Source organism: Panicum virgatum, chromosome 3N (genome assembly GCF_016808335.1).
Source record: "Panicum virgatum strain AP13 chromosome 3N, P.virgatum_v5, whole genome shotgun sequence".
In the NCBI taxonomy this organism is placed as follows: domain Eukaryota; kingdom Viridiplantae; phylum Streptophyta; class Magnoliopsida; order Poales; family Poaceae; genus Panicum; species Panicum virgatum.
The window spans coordinates 68,751,667-68,770,401 of record NC_053147.1 but is presented as its reverse complement, the minus strand read 5'-3'; the positions used below and the strand labels follow the sequence as shown (position 1 = coordinate 68,770,401).

Sequence of the window (18,735 nt, the reverse complement as noted above, 5' to 3'; positions counted from 1 at the left end):
AATAAATCAGTCCTTATTAAAGCAGCATTTCCAACACATCTTGTTGTTTCATGCAACAGCAACCTCGTTTAGTGATCTATCCAAGAGCTCTTTTATTTGCTTCCTTGCCGGCTTGGCTGGGCAAGCTGATGTGGTATGTTCAGTAGAACCATAATAGCCACATCGTGGTTTCTTCGGCGGAAGCAGCCCCAAACCTGTCTTGTACCTCTTTGACCTTGGATGCCCTTGCTTCTTTGTTATTGGTGGGTCCCCAATCTTAGCACCAGGAACATGCGAGTCTGAAAACAAAGGTGCCAGTCACAATGAGTTCAAGTTGCTAGGAGTAATGCATACAAGTTGCTAGGAGAAAGAGTACAAGTTGCTATCTTTAGTTAACACTATACATACCAGTAGGCTGTTGAGACAGATTTAGCTCCCCACCCCCTGCAGCTGATGAGCTTTTTTTTTTATGCGACTTTTTTCTGCGGCCTTGGTGCTGCGGGTTGTTCAATATCAACTTGTTCACACTCCATCCCTGGAAGAACACTTGACGCTCTCCTTTTCCTCAAAGCGGCAAGTTTAGATTGCAAGGCAGCCACTTGTTTTGAGACTATGCCATACCCCTCGTCATCAGCCATAAAAGGTCTCACAATCTTATAAAAGTTGGTGCACATCCTACTATAACGAATAACATGCTTTCCGTGGATTGTAATGTGCTTCCTGAAGAGGCTCGTTAGCGGCAACTTTCACTCCACTCTCAACCACTGGCTCAACTGACCATCTAGGTAGAATGTACCGATTAGGCACCTCGTGAACTGCTAGGAAGTCAAAAACCTTCAATATGTGGCAGAAAAGCACTCCATCTCTCTCAAACTTGCAACACATGCAGCTATAAAAGCCCTCCAACTTGGACGTTGTCACCCTGAATGTTCGTGTCCCATACAACAGATCCGGGCAACGCTTGTATGGAACAACATCTATCAAATCATCGCCCTCAACACGAACAACATAGTAGCTAGAGCTTTGCTGGAGCTCATTTTAGAACACATTGAACAACTTCCTCGTATAAGCTTTCTTCATTTGCCGCTCCATAAGATGCCCTGTCAAGTAGTGCGGAACTTTTGTGGCTGTTGCTGCTTCCTGCAAATCTTGCTTGCTGAAAATCCTTTGTTGTATCTTCTTATATTGCTGCACAAAGTTCAGTATCGAGTTCTTTGGGTTGACATAGCGCTTCAGGACAGCATTGAATCCTTCACTCCGTGCTGTTGTTTGGAGGAATGGGAAGAAACAATGCATGAAATATGCAGGGATCCAATAATGTCTCATGTCATATAAATGTTGGAACCCCTCATCACCATTGATCTCATACTTGTCCAGAAATGACTGCCACTTTTGCTCAAAATCTTCTGGCGTGAAGCTATTGTCAATGCAATCTTTGAAGTCATATGCTAACTCCTGCTTATCATCCTCCTTACTATCCAAGAAAGCCGCCATGGACTTCCTAGCATTTTCCATAATGTGCCACCTACAGTTTCTATGAACTGAATTGACAAAAACCTCTGCGATAGCAGTTGCCATTGCACTGTCCTGATCAGTTATTATATTCGCAGGATCCTTACAAAACCCTCAATTTTCTCATTCCTCAGGAAGCCGCAACCCATCTGTATTGTTATGCCATTCCTATCAATCCCTATCATGACAAGTTGCAAATCATTATTTTTTTACACAAAACAGGTGAAGACTATCAACTTATGCAAACCAGAGATGCCAACTTATGCAGTTTAGACTAGCAACTTGTTCAAAGACTATACAATACTGCACGGTTGCAAAAAACTGGAGCAAAAAACCGGTGAAGACTATCAACACTTGCAGACCATAGATGGTAACTAGTATTTTTTTTGTCATACCTATGAAAGGAGCACACGGCATGTTGTACGTATTGGTCAAGTAAGTTGTGTCAAAGGACAAACAATCACTATACAGCTCATAAGATTTCCTTGCTGCACCATCCACTCAAAACAGATTCTCAACCCTGTCAAACTCATCAATAGTGTAACTATAATAGAAGTCCGGATCTTCCTTCTTCAACTCCTCAAAGTACTCAAGTGTTGCCTTCATATCTTTACCTCTATATTCAGCGCGGTACTCAACACTTAAATTCTTCGCATCCCCTTCTGTGTATGGACAGTTTTCAATGCCTCCATACAACTCAGCCATTATCTGGTAAGCACGTGTTGTCGTAATGCAGCAGCCATGGAGCAACTTGATAAACTCCTTCTCCTCCGCTGGTATGTTTCTATGTGACTTCAAGTATTTTGTGAGAGAGAATTTCTTCAAACGCTCATGGTTGTGTTCTTTTTTCAAAGTGGACAACTTCCCAGTGTCCAGGTGATTTCTTCCTCACAATCATGCGAGCAGAACAGTGTGTCCTATCCACATAATCCCTACGCCTTTGCCTCACAATCTTCTTCTCAGTAATTGGCCCATCATTAGCAACTCTCTCTTTTTTGTTGACACCAGCTTTTTGGCAGACATAGATATACTTGGTCTTCTCATTGTGTTTCTTTGACTCACGGGACGAGTCAATCCTTATGGAGAAACTTGTATGCTAGGCATAGGAATTGTAGTAATCCATAGCAGCATTAGAAGTGTTGAAAGACATGCCAACAAAAGGCTCCTACGGAGTGGATAGAACCTCAACACCATCCTCAACATCAACTCCATCAACGGTTGTCTCAGCCGTGGGAACTGTTACACCACTAGATTCGGTCAGGAGTGCCACTGTTGCTGAGTTGCTGAGTTGCTAGATCAGGGGGAGCTGAGTTGCTGGGTAGATGTGGACCATCACTGGCTATTGCAGGGGGAGCCAAGCTGCTACTGGGCACATTTGGACCACCACAAGTAGCACGCACCGGTGGCAAAGCTGCATCAGGAACTTGCTGGAACTCAAGATCTGAAGGTGCTGCAAGGAGATCATGCTCTTGCAGTGGCATAGAATTCAGATCAAAAAGCCCACTAAAAGACATTGAACCTACAAAACATAAAGGCCAACTGAGCTAATTGAGTTTCAAAGGCCTTATTGAAGCTCAGCTGATTCTTGACAGCGGTGAAGAATACATCTAACTTGGATTGAATTGGGACTTGTCATTGGCGGTCAGTTTCTTCTAGATTGTATCGTTGACCTTCGCCTGACCATAGACTAAATCCCTCAAGGTAGGCTTATTAGGATTGAAATTTGAATTTTCATTGCCTCCTTGATAGAATGGGCATGGTTGGTTCCACCCCTGACCTCCTTGTCGACGAAACCCATTATTGTTGATGAACATTGCCTCTTACTGGGTTTCTAGGCAATCATTGCCCGAATGTCCAGCATTTCCACGGACCTCGCCAGTCATGCGAGCATTCACGGCTTGAAGTGTCTACATTTGAGCCTTGTCTTATGGAGATCCCTCAAATTTCTTGAGGAGGAGATCAATCTTCACAGCGAGCATGTCTGTTTCCTTCACAGTGTGCATGCCCCGTTGACGTGATTGGAATCGGTCATTGCTCCAACCTTGGTTGGAAACCATCTTCTCAATTAAAGATGTAGCTCTTACAGGGGTCAATGAGAAGAAAGCTCCACCAGCAGCAGCATCTACATGATCACGGGCTGTATGAGTCAGCCCGTTGTAGAAACTTTGTAATATGAGCCAATTATCCATCCCATGGTGAGGACACGCTAGGATATACTCCTGAAGTCGCTCTCAAGCTTCAGGAATGGTCTTATTGGACGCTTGCTGAAAACTCGAAATCCTTCCACATAGGGCACTGATTTTGCTCGTCGGGAAGAACTTCGCGAGGAACGCCTTGGTGCAATTATCCCAGGTATTTACTGAACTTCTGTTAGCATAGAACCACTGCTTCGCTCTCTCCAGAAGAGAAAACGGAAACAATCGGAGCCGAATAGCATCTTGCAAAACTCCTTTGATAACAAAAGTACTGTAAAGCTCCAGGAATTGCTGGAGGTGAGCGCTGGCATCCTCATTGGCCTTGCCACAAAAAGGGCTGGCCTGCACCATTGTAATTAAGCCCGTCTTGATCTCGAAATTCTCTCCCCCAGTGCTGACATCTGGCCCGACAGGGACATTGCTGGCAGAAGGAGCAGAGAAATCCCGGAGAGTCTTCTGAGCCATAGACTTAGAAGCGGATGGCGCACTAATGACTGGTTCTGATGCCGAGAGTGTACGCTGAGGAGGTACGACACGAGGTTGAACTCTTCTTAAGAGCGACTCTGGATTCTGCGTGAAGTTTTGCGGCAGATCAAAACCGTTCATATACTACCCTATTTTCATCACAAAAAAGGAGAAAATAAGCCAAGTTAGACTATTTAGCAAATGAATATCCATTTTCCTTTTGTTCATGACCTTGCCTACGCAATTAACCTATGCCTTCCCCGGCAACGGCGCCAAAAATGCTTGTTAGTATTTTGTAACGTCTACTTCAGATACAAGGTCGTTCAGCATGATTCCTATAACGGCATCAGAAATGCCAGGCATCGGCACCAACAGTGCCTTGACATTCCATACAGCAATTACTGGAAACCAAGCTATCATGAACCATGAATCATTCCGCAAGCAGACAGAATTACCGGTGTAGCATTTTACCCGGAGAGTATTCCGGGGTGTCATTTATATTTCCGCAGGGAAGGCAGCGACTAAAATTGTGTTGGCAGGCAGAATGAACTAATCTCAATGGAATATTCATATGCATAAACATGGGTAGGATAAATATTGGATAAGAGGTAGTGTGACACACAAGTGAACTCAGCTCTGCTAAAGGTAAAAAAAGAGGCAGGGAGCTAGGTAGAAGTTAGTTAAACAGGTCTCTCTAATGTTCTTAAAGCATTTATACAGATTACTAGCACTTTATACTTTGCACAAGATATGGTTAGCCTCTATCTAGTTATTCCTAATACAAGGGAGAACTGTGCAAATGGCAGACAGATATGACTGTCTAGCCATCACAGCATTTTATAACCCTCCTACCCCCTAACCGAACGTGGAGGATTACGAAGGCACTAAACAAGGCTGTCACCACCTGCAGGCTACCTCTACAAACCATGGAAAAGGGCGACATCCAGCAACACTTAACTAACCCAGACACCATGTCTACACTAGTAAGCGATACTCTAGTATCCCGCGCGGAGCCCCCACCCTTCGGATGGACAGACATCATACTAGAGCAAACATACGAATACTGGAGCATATAAAAGTTAACTAGAACTAAGTCTCTAACCAGGTAAAGCATATAGTAGCACAACAAACTAATCATGAATTCTATGTCTGATACCGCAGGGCATAAATTATGCAAATATAAATAACTATAAGATAAGTCTATTACATATGACCGAACATTATAAAAGAGAACTAGTAGCGAACCCATACCTATTCTCCGAAGCACGTTCGGGGACCTGACAACTACTTCACCTAAACTCCACTAGCCTAGAGTTACACAAGAGAGTGTTTGAGCTAGAGCTTCAACTTGTGGTGTCTCTATTCTTACGCCCCCCCCCCCCCCTCATATTTATAGAGGGTGTTGGGATCTTGGCTTCTTAGATGCCCAAACAGAGAGCATGAACAGTATGAAAATGGCAATAAACGAAGGCGCTTAATTCTCCAGCAATAACCAAAAAATTCCACCCTTTACACTGTGGAGAGGGGGCTATTTATAACCCTAGCCCTCGGCCAGGTTTTCCTAAATTGCCCCCTTCCAACTCATTTACAGCTCGCTTACAGCCGGTTTCGGAGTAAAATTACAAGGTGAGAGGTGTACAAATCCGACCTTCTCATGTATTCACATTTTACACGCACGCCTACTCCCGACGAAGGTCTCCATGTCCTTCGGAGTCCTTCAGAGGTCACGGTCCTGAAGGTTCCGTCTTCAAGCGATCAGCCGCCACCTTCGTTCCCGAAGGTGATCCCCTTGGTCCCGAAGGTCCTGATCTCCAAGCTTGTGCTTCTGAGTGACCAACTGTCACCTTCGGCCTCCCGAAGGTGATTTCCTCGACACTTCGCAAGTTTCTGGAAGGTGCCAATCATCCTTCGGGCGCAATTATCACCCAGCCATCGAGGCCTTGCAGATGGATTAGGAGATGTTTTGAGGCCAGGATTAACCTTCGGGAGCTTTCCCGAAGGCCCAATCCCCAACAGAGGGTGCAAGGGGAGGTCCCTCAGCCGTGATGCAGCACACCTGGAAACTTGAACCGGCCTTAGGAAGGAGCAAGGAAGGTTCCCCTGGAAGGCTGAAGGTCGGTAGCTCAGTGGGCTGGTCGGCCGACCATGGTGGTCGGCCGACGGCCCACTAGGACCCACTGTCTTCAATCTTCTCTAGTAGGCTGCCATGTGTCTCCTTATGCTTCTTCCACGTGCCTCCCCTTTGGATATGTCGGTTTGACGCTGAATGTGGGCCCTTTGATCCATGTGAGCCTGAATTCTGCGTTCTGATTGGTCGACGATTTTTCCCGTGGATCAATAGGTGCTCACAACCTACATTTTAGCTCTTTTTCCAACATTGTACAATTTCTAAGAGCATAGTGGGTTTAGACTTTATTTGGGATAAATATGCATATAAAATATTTAAACTCTTAAGATTTTATGATCAAATTGACATTTGAAATTGGTCACTAACAAGCGTCAACAGCCCTCAACGCCGGAGGTGCCGGAGCGGCCACCTTCTTTGTCACCAACCTATGCCCTCCCGGTGTGGCCGGCCGCCATCCCGACCGGGGGTGGTACCCAGCTGAACCCCGGTGAGACTGGCTCGTCCAAGTCCGCGCAGGCACCGCCGGCGGCTGGATCTGGGGGCGCACCGGCTGCTACTTCCCCGGCGACCACGGCAGGTGCAGCACCGGCGACTGCACGGGAGCTGCGTGCTCTCGGGAAGCCCCCGGCGACGCTGGCGGAGTTCACCATCGGCATCGACGCCGGCGCCGAGGACTTCTACAACGTCTCGGTGGTGGATGGGTTCAACGTGCCCATGGACTTCAAGTGCATCACCAGCGGCGGCGACCGGATCCGATGCAGGAACCCGCCTGCGCCGACACCAGCCACCCCGGCGACGTGAAGGTCCGCACGTGCAGGGGCAACAACGACTACTAGGTCACCTTCTGCCCATGAGTGATGGTAACTCTACACTAGCCAGTACTGGGTTTCTGAACGTTTTCGAAGATGAATAAAATTGTGTGATGATGAGGTGTTCGTTCACTCGGGTGGATGCATGATACATGCGTGTTACTACTATACTTACTAGCTATCTTTGTGTGTCAATAGTATCATTGGTGATCGAATGAGATGTTATTTGCACTATATATATTGTCAATGGATCAGAGATCGTGGTTGAAAAAGATTTATAAATACGAGTCAGAAACTTACTGATCGATTCAGCCAAACGGTACTGTTCTGTCTTAGTTGACAGAATCAGTGAATCACTTGTTCACATTTTACTATCATACTATATATATTGTTGCCTAAAACTAGATTTTGTTTGGTTCAACACTTGAACTACGTGTGTAACCGATATGACTGCCAAGTAAATAAATGTTACAAGAAGCGACGAGCGAGGTACCACAATTGTGTGTGTTGAAATAACAACCCTCCCATCGTTGGTCACAAGGGACAAAAACTTCCAATTGTGTCATCAGAATGCACAGCTCGCTATTCTTGCTAAGACTACAAAATTTCAGTTGTGGAAGGCCTCATCTTTTGCTCAATCGGTTCATGCTTTCCAGCTTGCAACTTGTATTCATCTCTACAGCTTCTGATCAGTCATAAGCAGGAAGGGCCAGCAATAGCAGCATCTCACATTCACCACATAAAACTTTGCTTCATCTGATGCGGAAAAAGTTCAACATGCAAAACAGTCGCCTATCTCACAAATGTAGATATATATACCTATTGCAGAATTGGAGCAGGTCTAATGCCAATGCCTGATTCTGGGCCTCAATACCAACATCCAAATGCAGTGTTAGTGAAAATGGCCTTAGGGAGTGTGGCCATTAATGAGGTCATGGACCTGGGGCTTGGCCATGACCTCCCGTCCCTTCGAGTGTCACTGTTCTTGGCCTACACGGTTACCGAATGATGAAACCAGAAAAATAAGACGGATGCTTGGGCAGGAGGCGGCTGTCCACAACCATCCTCTTCGCATTCATGGGCCCTGAAGATCGATTCAACCTTTCAATGCCGTTGTTGATCCGTCATAGTAATTACATGCATGCATACACATCAGGCTTGACGGCGAGTGAGAGTGAAGGCACATTTGAAGCATCTTTCCAACTCTCCCTAATTAACATATGCCCTGGTGAACAGGTAGCCTTTGATGTACTGTTCGACCTACACAACAACATGCTTTGTTCATCTTCAAGAAAGATTTTGCCTTGGTTATTCTGTGCAAACCCCTCCGGTTGCATCAAAGTAAAAAACAACAGGTAGCCTATATATGAACAGCTAAACTAGGGAATAGGGATGACACATGGGCATTTTCGTAATAATATAATGTCTCGGTCGCCGGTACGTCTCCGTTTTTCTCCAAATGAACAGAGGCATCCATGCCCCCACCTCATTCGCCAGCTCCACACAAATACAGGCAAAGGCAGCGCAATCACAACAGCACCAATGGCGTCTCCGGCCGCCGCCGCTCAGCCATCCCTTCTCCTCCTGCTGCTGGTGTTCGTGGCCCTCATCAACGCCGGGGGTGCCGGCGCGGCCACCTTCTTCGTCACCAACTTGTGCGCCTTCCCGGTGTGGCCGGCCGCCATCCCGAACGGGGGCGGCACCCAGCTGAACCCCGGCGAGACGTGGCTCGTCCAGGTCCCCGCCGGCACCGCCGGCGGCAGGATCTGGGGCCGCACCGGCTGCTACTTCGCCGGCGACCAAGGCAGCTGCACAACCGGCGACTGCGCGGGCGCCAGGTGCTGCGCGCTCTCGGGGAAGCCCCCGGCGACGCTGGCGGAGTTCACCATCGGCGTCGACTCCGGCGTCCAGGATGACTTCTACGACGTCTCGGTGGTGGACGGGTTCAACGTGGCCATGGACTTCAAGTGCATCACAGGCGGCGGCGACCCGATCCGGTGCAGGGACCCCGGCTGCGCCGACGCCAGCCACCCCGGCGACGCGAAGGTCCGCACGTGCAGGGGCAACGCCGACTACCAGGTCACCTTCTGCCCATGAGTGTGATGACTGATGTATGGTAACTCTGCACTAGCTAGCTAGTACTGGCCGGGTTTTCGAGGATGAATAAAGTTGTGTGATGATGAGGTGCTCGTTCACACTCGTGTGGATGCATGATACATGCGTGTGGCTAGCTATCTTTGTGTCAATACTCAATAGTATCATTTGTTGAATGAGATATATATATATTGTCAATAATGGATCAGAGATTGTGATTGATGATGCAAAAAGATTTATATTATACGAGTCAGAAACTTACTGATGGATTCAGCAAAACTGTACTTCTCTGTCTGAGTTGACAGAATCAATGAATCACTTACTCGCATTTTTATCATATGCTATATATTGTTGCCTAAAATTTGTTTGGTTCAACACTTGAACTACGTGTGTAACCGATTTGACTGCCAAGTAAATAAATGTTACACCAGAGAAGCGACGAGGGAGGTACCACAATTGTGTGTGTTGAAATAACAACCCTCCCGTCCTTGGTCACAAGGGACAAAAACTTCCAATTGTGTCATCGGAATGCACGGCTATTCTTGCTAAGACTACAAAATTTCGGTTGTGGAAGGCCTCACCTTTTGCTCAATCGGTTCATTCTTTCCAGCTTGCAACTTATATTCATCTCTACAGCTAGCTTCTGATCAGTCATAAGCAGGAACAGACACCAATAGCACCATCTCACATTCACCGCATAAAACTTTGCTTCATCTGATCTGACGCGGAAAAAGTTTAATATGCAAAACAATTACCTGTCTCACAAAGGAAATGTAGATATACATATTGCTACCAATAGACTGCACATGGTAATAATCTAACAAGAGGAATGAGACATCATATATCATATGAATTATTGCTGATGAACTTGACCTGAACCGTGTGTGTGTGTGTGTGTGTGTGTGTGTGTGTGTGTGTGTGTGTGTGTGTGTGTGTGTGTGTGTGTGTGTGTGTGTGTGTGTGTGTGTGTGTGTGTGTGTGTGTGTGTGTGTGTGTGTGTGTGTGTGTGTGTGTGTGTGTGTGTGTGTGTGTGTGTGTGTGTCATTTGATCCAAAGCCACTTGTTACCAAGAACCAAAAGAGATCCACCGGCCAGTTATGATTGTTGCGAAATATTATGAAAAATAAGCAATATACTCTCGCTCAACCTGATCGACAAAATGAAAACATATATATCTTATGGTGACAGTACTTTCTACAGTGAAAGCAATATATATTCATAGGTATTGCTTGTTCCTTTATCAGTTCTTATTAAAAAAATAAGTGCAGGTAACAGAACTTAAAAATTAAAAATTCGTTATACATATAAACCAAGTAAAAGTTGAGGATGTAGCTCAATTGTTAGAATACTAAGCTTGGCAAAGTAACAGAGATCGAAGTTCAACTCCTCGTGTCTCCAATTAACTCCATTTTTTCAGGTTCTCAACTGGATAATTGCTGCAACTGGCTATCGGATAATGTCTAATTGGCACTGTTATTATTGTAGTGCAAGCTAAACAAAAATAGAGACTTTATCTCAATATTAATAATTAAATACATTTCTGGAGCCTCCAACTTTTATTATTTTTATAAGAAGCACTAAAAGAAGAGACGGATAATAGAAACTCCTACAAAAAAAACTATAAACATCTGACCACAGATTCCATATATTTCGAATCATTATTGGCAATAATATTTGTCATATGATCTATTGAATTTTTTAACAAAATAACCAACTCTGCCATTATGAAAAATAATGTAAGGCGACTCTTAAATGTTTATGTAATTACCGACAACATCTGTTACTCTGCTGCACGGCCGGCCGGCCGCTGCCCCGCACGGCATAGCTTGCCGCCGCCCCCGCGCTGGCCTCGGCACGCCTGCTGCGTGTGGCCAAGAGAGGGATAGAAAATAAAATTAGGGCTAAAGAAGGAAGTTTAAACCCATAGAAGGGATCAGTGCTATTTTTTGGAGGGCCTTACAAGGAATTTTCCCTATTTTTCTACCAGTGAAAGGTGTACCCACAGGTGCACTTTCCATAGCCTGTTATCATGACTTGTGAAGGGGTGGTAACATGCTTTAAAATTTGGCTTAGATAAAATCTAAGAGCTGGGCTCTAATTTTATACAATTTTTAGCTAAAAATATATACGAGTCAAGAAGTTGGGTTGTGAAGAGATCACTAGGGCTATGATCCGTTCCACCCCTTGTGACATATGGAATCGGTGGTAGTGAAAGTATTTCCTACCGGTGAAAACCTAGCCACAAGTACACTTTCCATTTGTCCGATTATCGTGACTTATTATTGCAAGTAAAAAAGTTCCAAGTAAATTATATTGCAAAACTAAACATATGTTGTGGAATAGTACTCCGATTAAATTGTTTTAGTTTCTCTCAACAGAGTGAAATAATCTTCTTCTTTTTTACAAAAGGTATACACCGTTCGTGTAAGGAACCTTATAGTCGAAGTTCCCCCTATTAACAAGCAGCAACTGCATCCTCCCATATCTGCCTTATACAAAATAAAAAAAATATCTGCCAAATACATTTCCAGAATAAAACAAAGCTTCACTAACACGGCTAGAACCACAAATGTTGGTGATTGATCTCTATGTACAATTGTGGTGAGCAGTTCGTTGCAAAGTGATTGGTTTCTTCCGTTAGAGGCCACCTTCATCTCGAATCTGGGCATGATAACTTGCCGTTCCTAGCAGGATTAGAAAGCCATTTCCAGTGCAAGCTGGCGTCGTCCCAAAGATGCAGAGCCAAAACTACCAGCTTCATCAGAATTCTGGAGCCTTAATTATTAACTCTTAAGCTACGTTCATGTATGAACCATGCACATTGTTGGTAACAGCCTCACAAGTCCCAAACATGCCCTGATCATCCAACAACCAACATTACGAGCATTGGTTGACTCGAGGGCACTTTGTAATCTCACCCTGCCTGAGCAACCTTCTATATATACATGCCTCGCGTGCATTATTGTTCTAAGCCTGCCTCCTCGCCTCACACATCTAGTGAAGGATATAATATTTTGCCACAATGCAACTGCAGTAGGAAAATAATAAAAATGCAACATGGTAGTATTCTGTACGAGTGGTGAGAGTTCTACTTTTACTGACAAATGAGTACATAAGTGTGCCAGTCTGAATGCTAGAAGATGTTAATTTGGTAATATTGAATGCTTCATTTCCAACTATGGCGAAACAGATCAAATGCTCCATCCCAATGCGCACCAATTCTGTGGAGGACTACCGATTGTTCAGTAGAGTGCAAAGCACAGAACTCAAGTTCATTGCACAGACAAAACTCAAGTTTGTTGCACTATGAAAAGTTCAATCTGTTAAGAAATTACTTGTCTCAAAATTATGTAGATATATATCTGTGGCTACCAAAAGCACTTGCAGGGGCTATACTAGAAAACTCTGTACATACATGGTACTCTAACAATAGACATTACAGACAATCTGAATGATCACTAATGACCTGAACTTGAAATGAAATTGTTCTTGGAGGGAGCAAGCACCAGAGAAAAATTTCAGTGATGTCTGCGAGCCTGCAACTGGTGATTAGATCCGCAGTTGGTAGGAAGAGAAGATTCAGAAACTGATTATTAGTAACTCATCCAATAGATCCACCACTGATCAATGAAAATCTGTAAGTGATAACTTATCAGTCCTCATAACACAAGTCTATTACGATGGAAAAGGAAATTGGGCCTACGACAGTGAACACGAGGAATACGAGCAAGCCTTACCTCAGTATTGGGCTTCGCAAGGCAGAAGATTCAGTTGAAATCAAGTGCTCTTGACAGCAGCTTTTGTTGAAGGCAATGTGCCAAATACATGATCCCACAGGGTGGAAGTTATTCCAAAGCCCTTGGTTTGAATTCTAAAGTGATGGTTCAGATGGTATTTCTGACGTACAGCAGAAAGTTGCGTAAGTGTACCGCAAGATGGAATTGTTGGATAAGCTTCAGAATTCAGAAGGAAATAAGAACCTTGAGATATTTTGCAGGATCTGATGATGGCTGACCATGATGCAAGTAGTAGTGTGTGCAATCATAGATCACATAACCCAACAGGCCACCTCCAAACAAGCCAGGAGTGGTGGACGGAGTTGAAAATAGCTTGATCAGGTTCCAGAACTAGAGAAACAGTTCAGGAAAAAAAATAAAAACCGATGCCCAAATGAAAGTAAACACAGCTAAAGGAAATCCTGATTAGCTTGAAAATGTAAACAGCTTCATGTACAAAGAGGTCACTTAAACAGGCTTCAAAAAAAAGGGACTAGGATGCAGCATTGAACAATGTAGAAAGTTATTTCACGTTAATTTTGTATACATCTGAAACTTCTGAAGAACAGTAGCTACCCTGGTACTAACATGAAAGGAAGATTATTTACCGGAAAGCACAAAATAGCTGCTGCTGCTGGTGGAAAGACAAGTCGAAGTCCATCCATAGGATGCTTGTGATGGCAACCGTGAAGAAGATAATGTGTTGTGTTTGCCCTGCGACACATCAAATGGCAGTGATAGGAAAGATGTTTAACTCATATAGTTGAACTTGAACCACAACTGGCAGAATAGCTTACCAGTAACTTTTAGTTTTTATGTGGAACAAGAATCGGTGCAACACATATTCGATCAGTGTCCACAGAAATATTCCAAACACAACCATCATAGCTATTTCTGTAATTGTACGGCCCATCTGGATAGAAGTACTCAGGCACCAACAGACGACAGGCAACCAGATAAGAGGAACTGCCCACCATTTCGTGCGTGTCAAGAACTGAACCATAAACCACTCATCAGAACACAGCTTTCAGGGTTGTAGATGCTATACAGTGCAACAAATAGAATATATTCACCTCCAATACACCATTTTCAAAAAATCGTGGCCCTTCCTTGCTAACAACCGGCTGGTGAACCCATTCCTGATACTGCTCCTCTAGATGGCCAACCTGAAAATTTAAGATAAGTAGTTGAAAACAATTGTCAAAATATTCTTCCAAGCATCAAATCACCAATTAAAACAAAAACTCGCATTTGGGAAAGACTTCATGCATCAAGAATGCCAACTGAAAGGTGTGCATAGTGAAATCATGGAGATTAACTTCAGCCATGCAAATAATGTCAAAATTCTAGTATGTATTTTATATATCTACGTGAGAAACACATAATAGACATCAAAAGTTAATAACCAAACAACGTTAGTAACAACTGAACTCTTGGCAGCCAACTAGAGATTATATGATGTGATATAAGTGCATGAAAAAACATGTGGCATACAAAAGGAATGTTTAGTTGTAACATGTCAAAGATGAAATTTTCATTTAGATAAAACTTCAAGATAAAAGCTATTCTACCTGGAATACAAGAGGCTTGTCTAAATCCACTGTAAAGGCTGCCGCTACCATTTTCTTCAGACAATGATGGCTGTGACAATCAAAAGTTAAAGCATGAGGGCGTTGCATTCAAAAATTGAGATTTTGAATATAAAAGTAACAGGAAATATGTTTGAGCCCAACTGCCTAAGTATAGAAGAACCTGACAGTGACAAATGAAACTACGTGTTAAACTAGTGCCAGACTACCAGCTATACTAGTGGTGGGTACTTTACCCAAATTTGGAAATTTAATTGACACTCAAGTGATTCGAGACCAACATACTTCAACATCTATGTCACGATTTGGACCCAAAAAACCTCATAGTGTGCCCAATATTCAACTAGCTTATTAGTAAGTTTCTTGGCCCACTACTGCTTAAACAAACAGCAAGTGATCATGATGACGGGCATTACTATTCTATCAGGATCCCCAAAAGGCCAAAACCATGTTCTGCGGCCATTTTAGGCCTGTGTTTCAAGGACTCAAGGTGTACCAGAGCAGCACAAAACAGAGAACTCCAGCGCTCATGATCTGGTCCGTCCACACAAAATATCTAGGCAAATCCAAACAATCAACTTCACAGACAGAAGCACATGGCACAAGCTTTCGTCCATAATATATTCTTGTGCAATTTGACTCTATTCTGGTCAAGTTGAGAAAGAATCCAAAAGAACCACAGCTAGGAACCACCTGTTTGGGCATGCCAACGGAATCCAAGAAAAAGCTGTGTGCTGCCTGGGACTTAAACCAGTGATGGGTGACCACTTTAGACTAAACATGGGGCATAAGTGATCCCTGTATCAACTGTTCAACAACTAGGATGACCAATTTAGACTAAAATTGGGACGTAAGTGATCCCCACATCAATTGCCCAAACAGGTAGTGAGCCACAGAGAAAAAAGTGAAATCGAGCATCTCAAGATGTGGCATATATTTGTTTCAAAGAAAAATTAAAAAAAAAGATGTGTGGCATATATAATCAAGGGACAAATGCCTTGAACAAAAGTTGGCTGTGTTGACATTCTAAATGAAAGCGAGCACCGGAGCAAAGCTTGCAAGATCCTTACCCCCAACGTAAATTAAAATTACTCAAGCATCTAGTTCAAAAACATCAGACATTACTGCACACCCCAGTCCCCAGATTCTTTTCTCCAAACATACTCAACCAGAGTTCATGATTCCCCAGCTCCAAAGCTAAGTCCTTGGCCTGGAAGAAGCCGCATTGTGTTCACAATTTTAATCTCAGTGATAGCTTCACCCTGGATGAACACATAGAGGAGCGAATCGGCCCAAATCTCGGGCCAAGCAACCGCCTTTGGGGTCACAGCCGGTCAATGCAGCGCTCAGGACGGATCTAAACCCCAAAACTGGCATGGATCTCGCTCTACGGAGACGAAGCCGAGCTCTAAGTGGAAAAAAAACTGAAGAGGGCGACTGAGAGAGAAGGGAATTCCCGGATGCTCACCAGCGCAATGAAGTAGAATGCCGACGGCTCCGGCTCCGGCGCCGGCGTTTCCCGCAGGTGAGATGAAGAGGGCTGACGCGTGCTTCCGGCACGGGGAGCGCGCAAGAGAAAGAGACTCCACTGCCTCGCCTCCTGCTCGCCGCCGCTGCTGCCCCTGCTTCGGCTTGGGAGCTCGGAGGTGGGCAAGGAACGGGGAGATGGGGAAGGACAAAGGCCCCGTCTTTTGTATTCGCGACGGCGACGGCCACCACACCGAGTCCACTGTTGTATTTTTTTTATAGATCACCCCTTGCCTTAGCATATCCGCACTTGTAGTACTCTAAATTCATCCTCTAAAATAAATATTTCTGTTTAGTCATCGAGATTCTCTCTTCTATACCCAGTTTCACCGCGCTCATTCATCCTCTATATCTTTACTCTATAACCGTGTTCGGCTGGCCTCCTTGCGCCTGGTTGCGGCTGGTTTCCAGCCACAAGCAGCTAGCAGCCGCCCAGCTGCGAGCCGCTGCTTCCAGCCGAAGGCAGCCGAACGCCGCCTATATCAACTACCAGAGGCGGGACCCACACGTCAGAGTTTTTTTACCCCACTCCCTCCCTCTCCCTCCCCACTCTCTCTCCCTCCCTCCTCTCTCTCCCACCCGTGTCGACCCCCCCTGATCCGGCCGTCCTACGGCGCTAGTGCGGACGCCGCCCCCTGGAGCTCGTGGACACCGCTCGCTCCGCCGCACATGGCGCTCGCCGCTCCCTCCGCTCGATCTCGGGCCGGCGACGGGCTCCGGCCAGACAGGGCTCCGGCCGGCGCGGGATCCGGCCCGGCTGGGGATCCGGCCACAAGGGATTCGGCCTGGCGGGCCAGCGCGGGTGTATCTCGACGGTCGTCCTCTTCCTCGCCGGCCCCGGAGCCTAACGTCCTCGTCGCCCCCATCCCCGCGCCGGCCACCCGCGCGACCTTCCTTCGCCGGCCGCGGGGCGGGACGGCGCGACCTTCCTCCGCCGGCCACGGGGCGGGATGACGCGAGGTCGCCGCGCAACGGGACAGGTCGATGTGGCAGGGGCGGTCGGCGAGTAGGCCTCTTCCTTGCGCTGGTGCTCCGGCGAGGCCTGCACGTCGTCCTCCGCACGCGCATCCTCCGCCGCCGGTGGCCCGTGGCGTGGGAGGGAGGAGCACGTGTGCACCGGCGAGCGCGAGCGGATCTAGGAGAAGGGGCTCTGCGCGGGCGAGCTCTTCTTCCCCACACGCCGGCGCCCCCTCCCTACTCCCTCCCTACGTCATGGCCGAGCTCGAGCTCGGATCTGCACGCCGCCGGCCGTGCTCCGCGGCGGCTCGAGCACAGGGCCATGGAGGTCCGGCGGCCCTCTCCCTCCGTCCGGCCATTGCTCTGCCGGTGGCCCTCTCTCTCCGGCCGGATCCGCGCGCACCGTGGTGGTTGGGGATGGGCGCGGGAAGGACGAGGGCCCCCGCACAGAACCGGATACCGTGTCATCCGCACTCCCCTGAATTTGCAGTGCAGAAGGCTGTGCGGAACAATAGCGTTCCGCTTTATAGTAACCGTTGCAGCTTTTTTTACTGCAAATCGGTACTGGAGTACCAGGTAGCGGACGGCTTACCGTTCCCACTGCAGACATCCTTAGGCTATCTGCACTCGTCGTACTCTAAATCCATCCTCTAAAAAAATATCCCTGTCTGGTCATCAAGATTCTCTACTCTATATTCAGTTTTCCTGCATTCATTCATCCTCTATATCTATACTCTATATTAACTACCAGGACTGGGACCCACGCGTCAGATATTTTCCCCTTTTTTACCTCTCTCTCCGTGTCCTCCCTCCCAGTTCTCTCTCTCTCCCTCCGCCTGCTCGCCCCTTGTCCCCATTCTGCTCCGGCTCGCCCCCTCCTCCATGCCCGGCTCGCGACACCGAGCTCGCCCTAGTGGCGGTCCGCGGGGCATTGCGGTGCCCGAGTGCCTTCTCCCTCCATCCGCGCTCGCCGGTCCATCCCTGCACCATGGCGGACCTCGAGCTCCGGCGCCCTCCTCCTCCTTTGCGCGCGCGGTCGCGGGCGGGAGCACCGGGTGGAGAACGGCGGCGGCTTGTCGCGCTCGAGCTGGAGCAGATCTAGCGAGGTCGGCGGAGGCTGGAGGCGGAGCCGCAGCTCCGTGGCGAGCTGGGCGGAACGCGGCCGCGGGAGGGCAAAGCCGCACGGCTCCTCGCCGGCGGCCATGGCCATGGCGAAGCACCGGCCGTCGAGTCGCGGGCGCGGCGAGATCTGTCCAGGCAGGCTCCGGCCGGCGCGTGCCGCCCCCTCCTCCTCCCTCCCTCCCTCCTGCTCGCCGGCCGGCGGTGCGGTGCGCCGGAGCTCCGGGCTCCCTCTCTGGACAGGCGCACGGGCGGGGCCCCCCTCCCTCGAGCTCCGCCGCGCCAGGGAGGGGCGAGGCCGGCCAAATCCGGCTCCGCCGCCGCGCCACGGCCCGCTAGAGCAGAGCGGCCGCGGCGGCCCAGTGGGGGGAGCAGAGCTGGCGCGGCGGGACGCGGAGCAGAGCAGAGCGACCGCGGCGGCGCGGTGGGCCGGAGCCGAGCGACCGCGGCAGCGTGGTGGAGCGGATCTTGGTGCGGTCGTACATGGCCGCCGCCTCCTCCGTCCTCTCTCCTCCTCTGTCCTCTTCTCTCCTGCTCCTCTTTCCGCGCTCGCCGGCCACCGCCGCCTCCTCGACGGGCCCCCTC

The 18,735-nt window shown here is 47.5% G+C and overlaps 2 protein-coding genes and 1 pseudogene across 2 annotated transcripts; 2 read left to right on the top strand and 1 right to left on the bottom strand.

The window, feature by feature from the left end:
- The first annotated feature begins 6,196 nt into the window (after positions 1-6,196).
- LOC120668082 lies at positions 6,197-7,345 on the top strand (annotated as a pseudogene).
- A 1,049-nt stretch (positions 7,346-8,394) lies between these two features.
- On the top strand, positions 8,395-9,519 carry LOC120667035 (thaumatin-like protein). Its single transcript, XM_039947042.1, has one exon. It carries the CDS (start codon positions 8,481-8,483, stop codon positions 9,183-9,185), a length of 705 nt encoding a protein of 234 aa, XP_039802976.1. The 5' UTR covers positions 8,395-8,480; the 3' UTR covers positions 9,186-9,519.
- A 2,909-nt stretch (positions 9,520-12,428) lies between these two features.
- On the bottom strand, positions 12,429-16,565 carry LOC120667034 (dihydroceramide fatty acyl 2-hydroxylase FAH1-like). The gene is made up of 8 exons (XM_039947041.1): positions 16,016-16,565; positions 14,530-14,599; positions 14,032-14,124; positions 13,756-13,952; positions 13,567-13,672; positions 13,163-13,309; positions 12,920-13,079; positions 12,429-12,817 (listed from the first exon to the last, which is right to left on the bottom strand). Exons 2-7 carry the CDS (start codon positions 14,578-14,580, stop codon positions 12,960-12,962), a joined length of 714 nt encoding a protein of 237 aa, XP_039802975.1. The 5' UTR covers positions 14,581-14,599; positions 16,016-16,565; the 3' UTR covers positions 12,429-12,817; positions 12,920-12,959.
- Between the last annotated feature and the right edge of the window lie 2,170 nt (positions 16,566-18,735).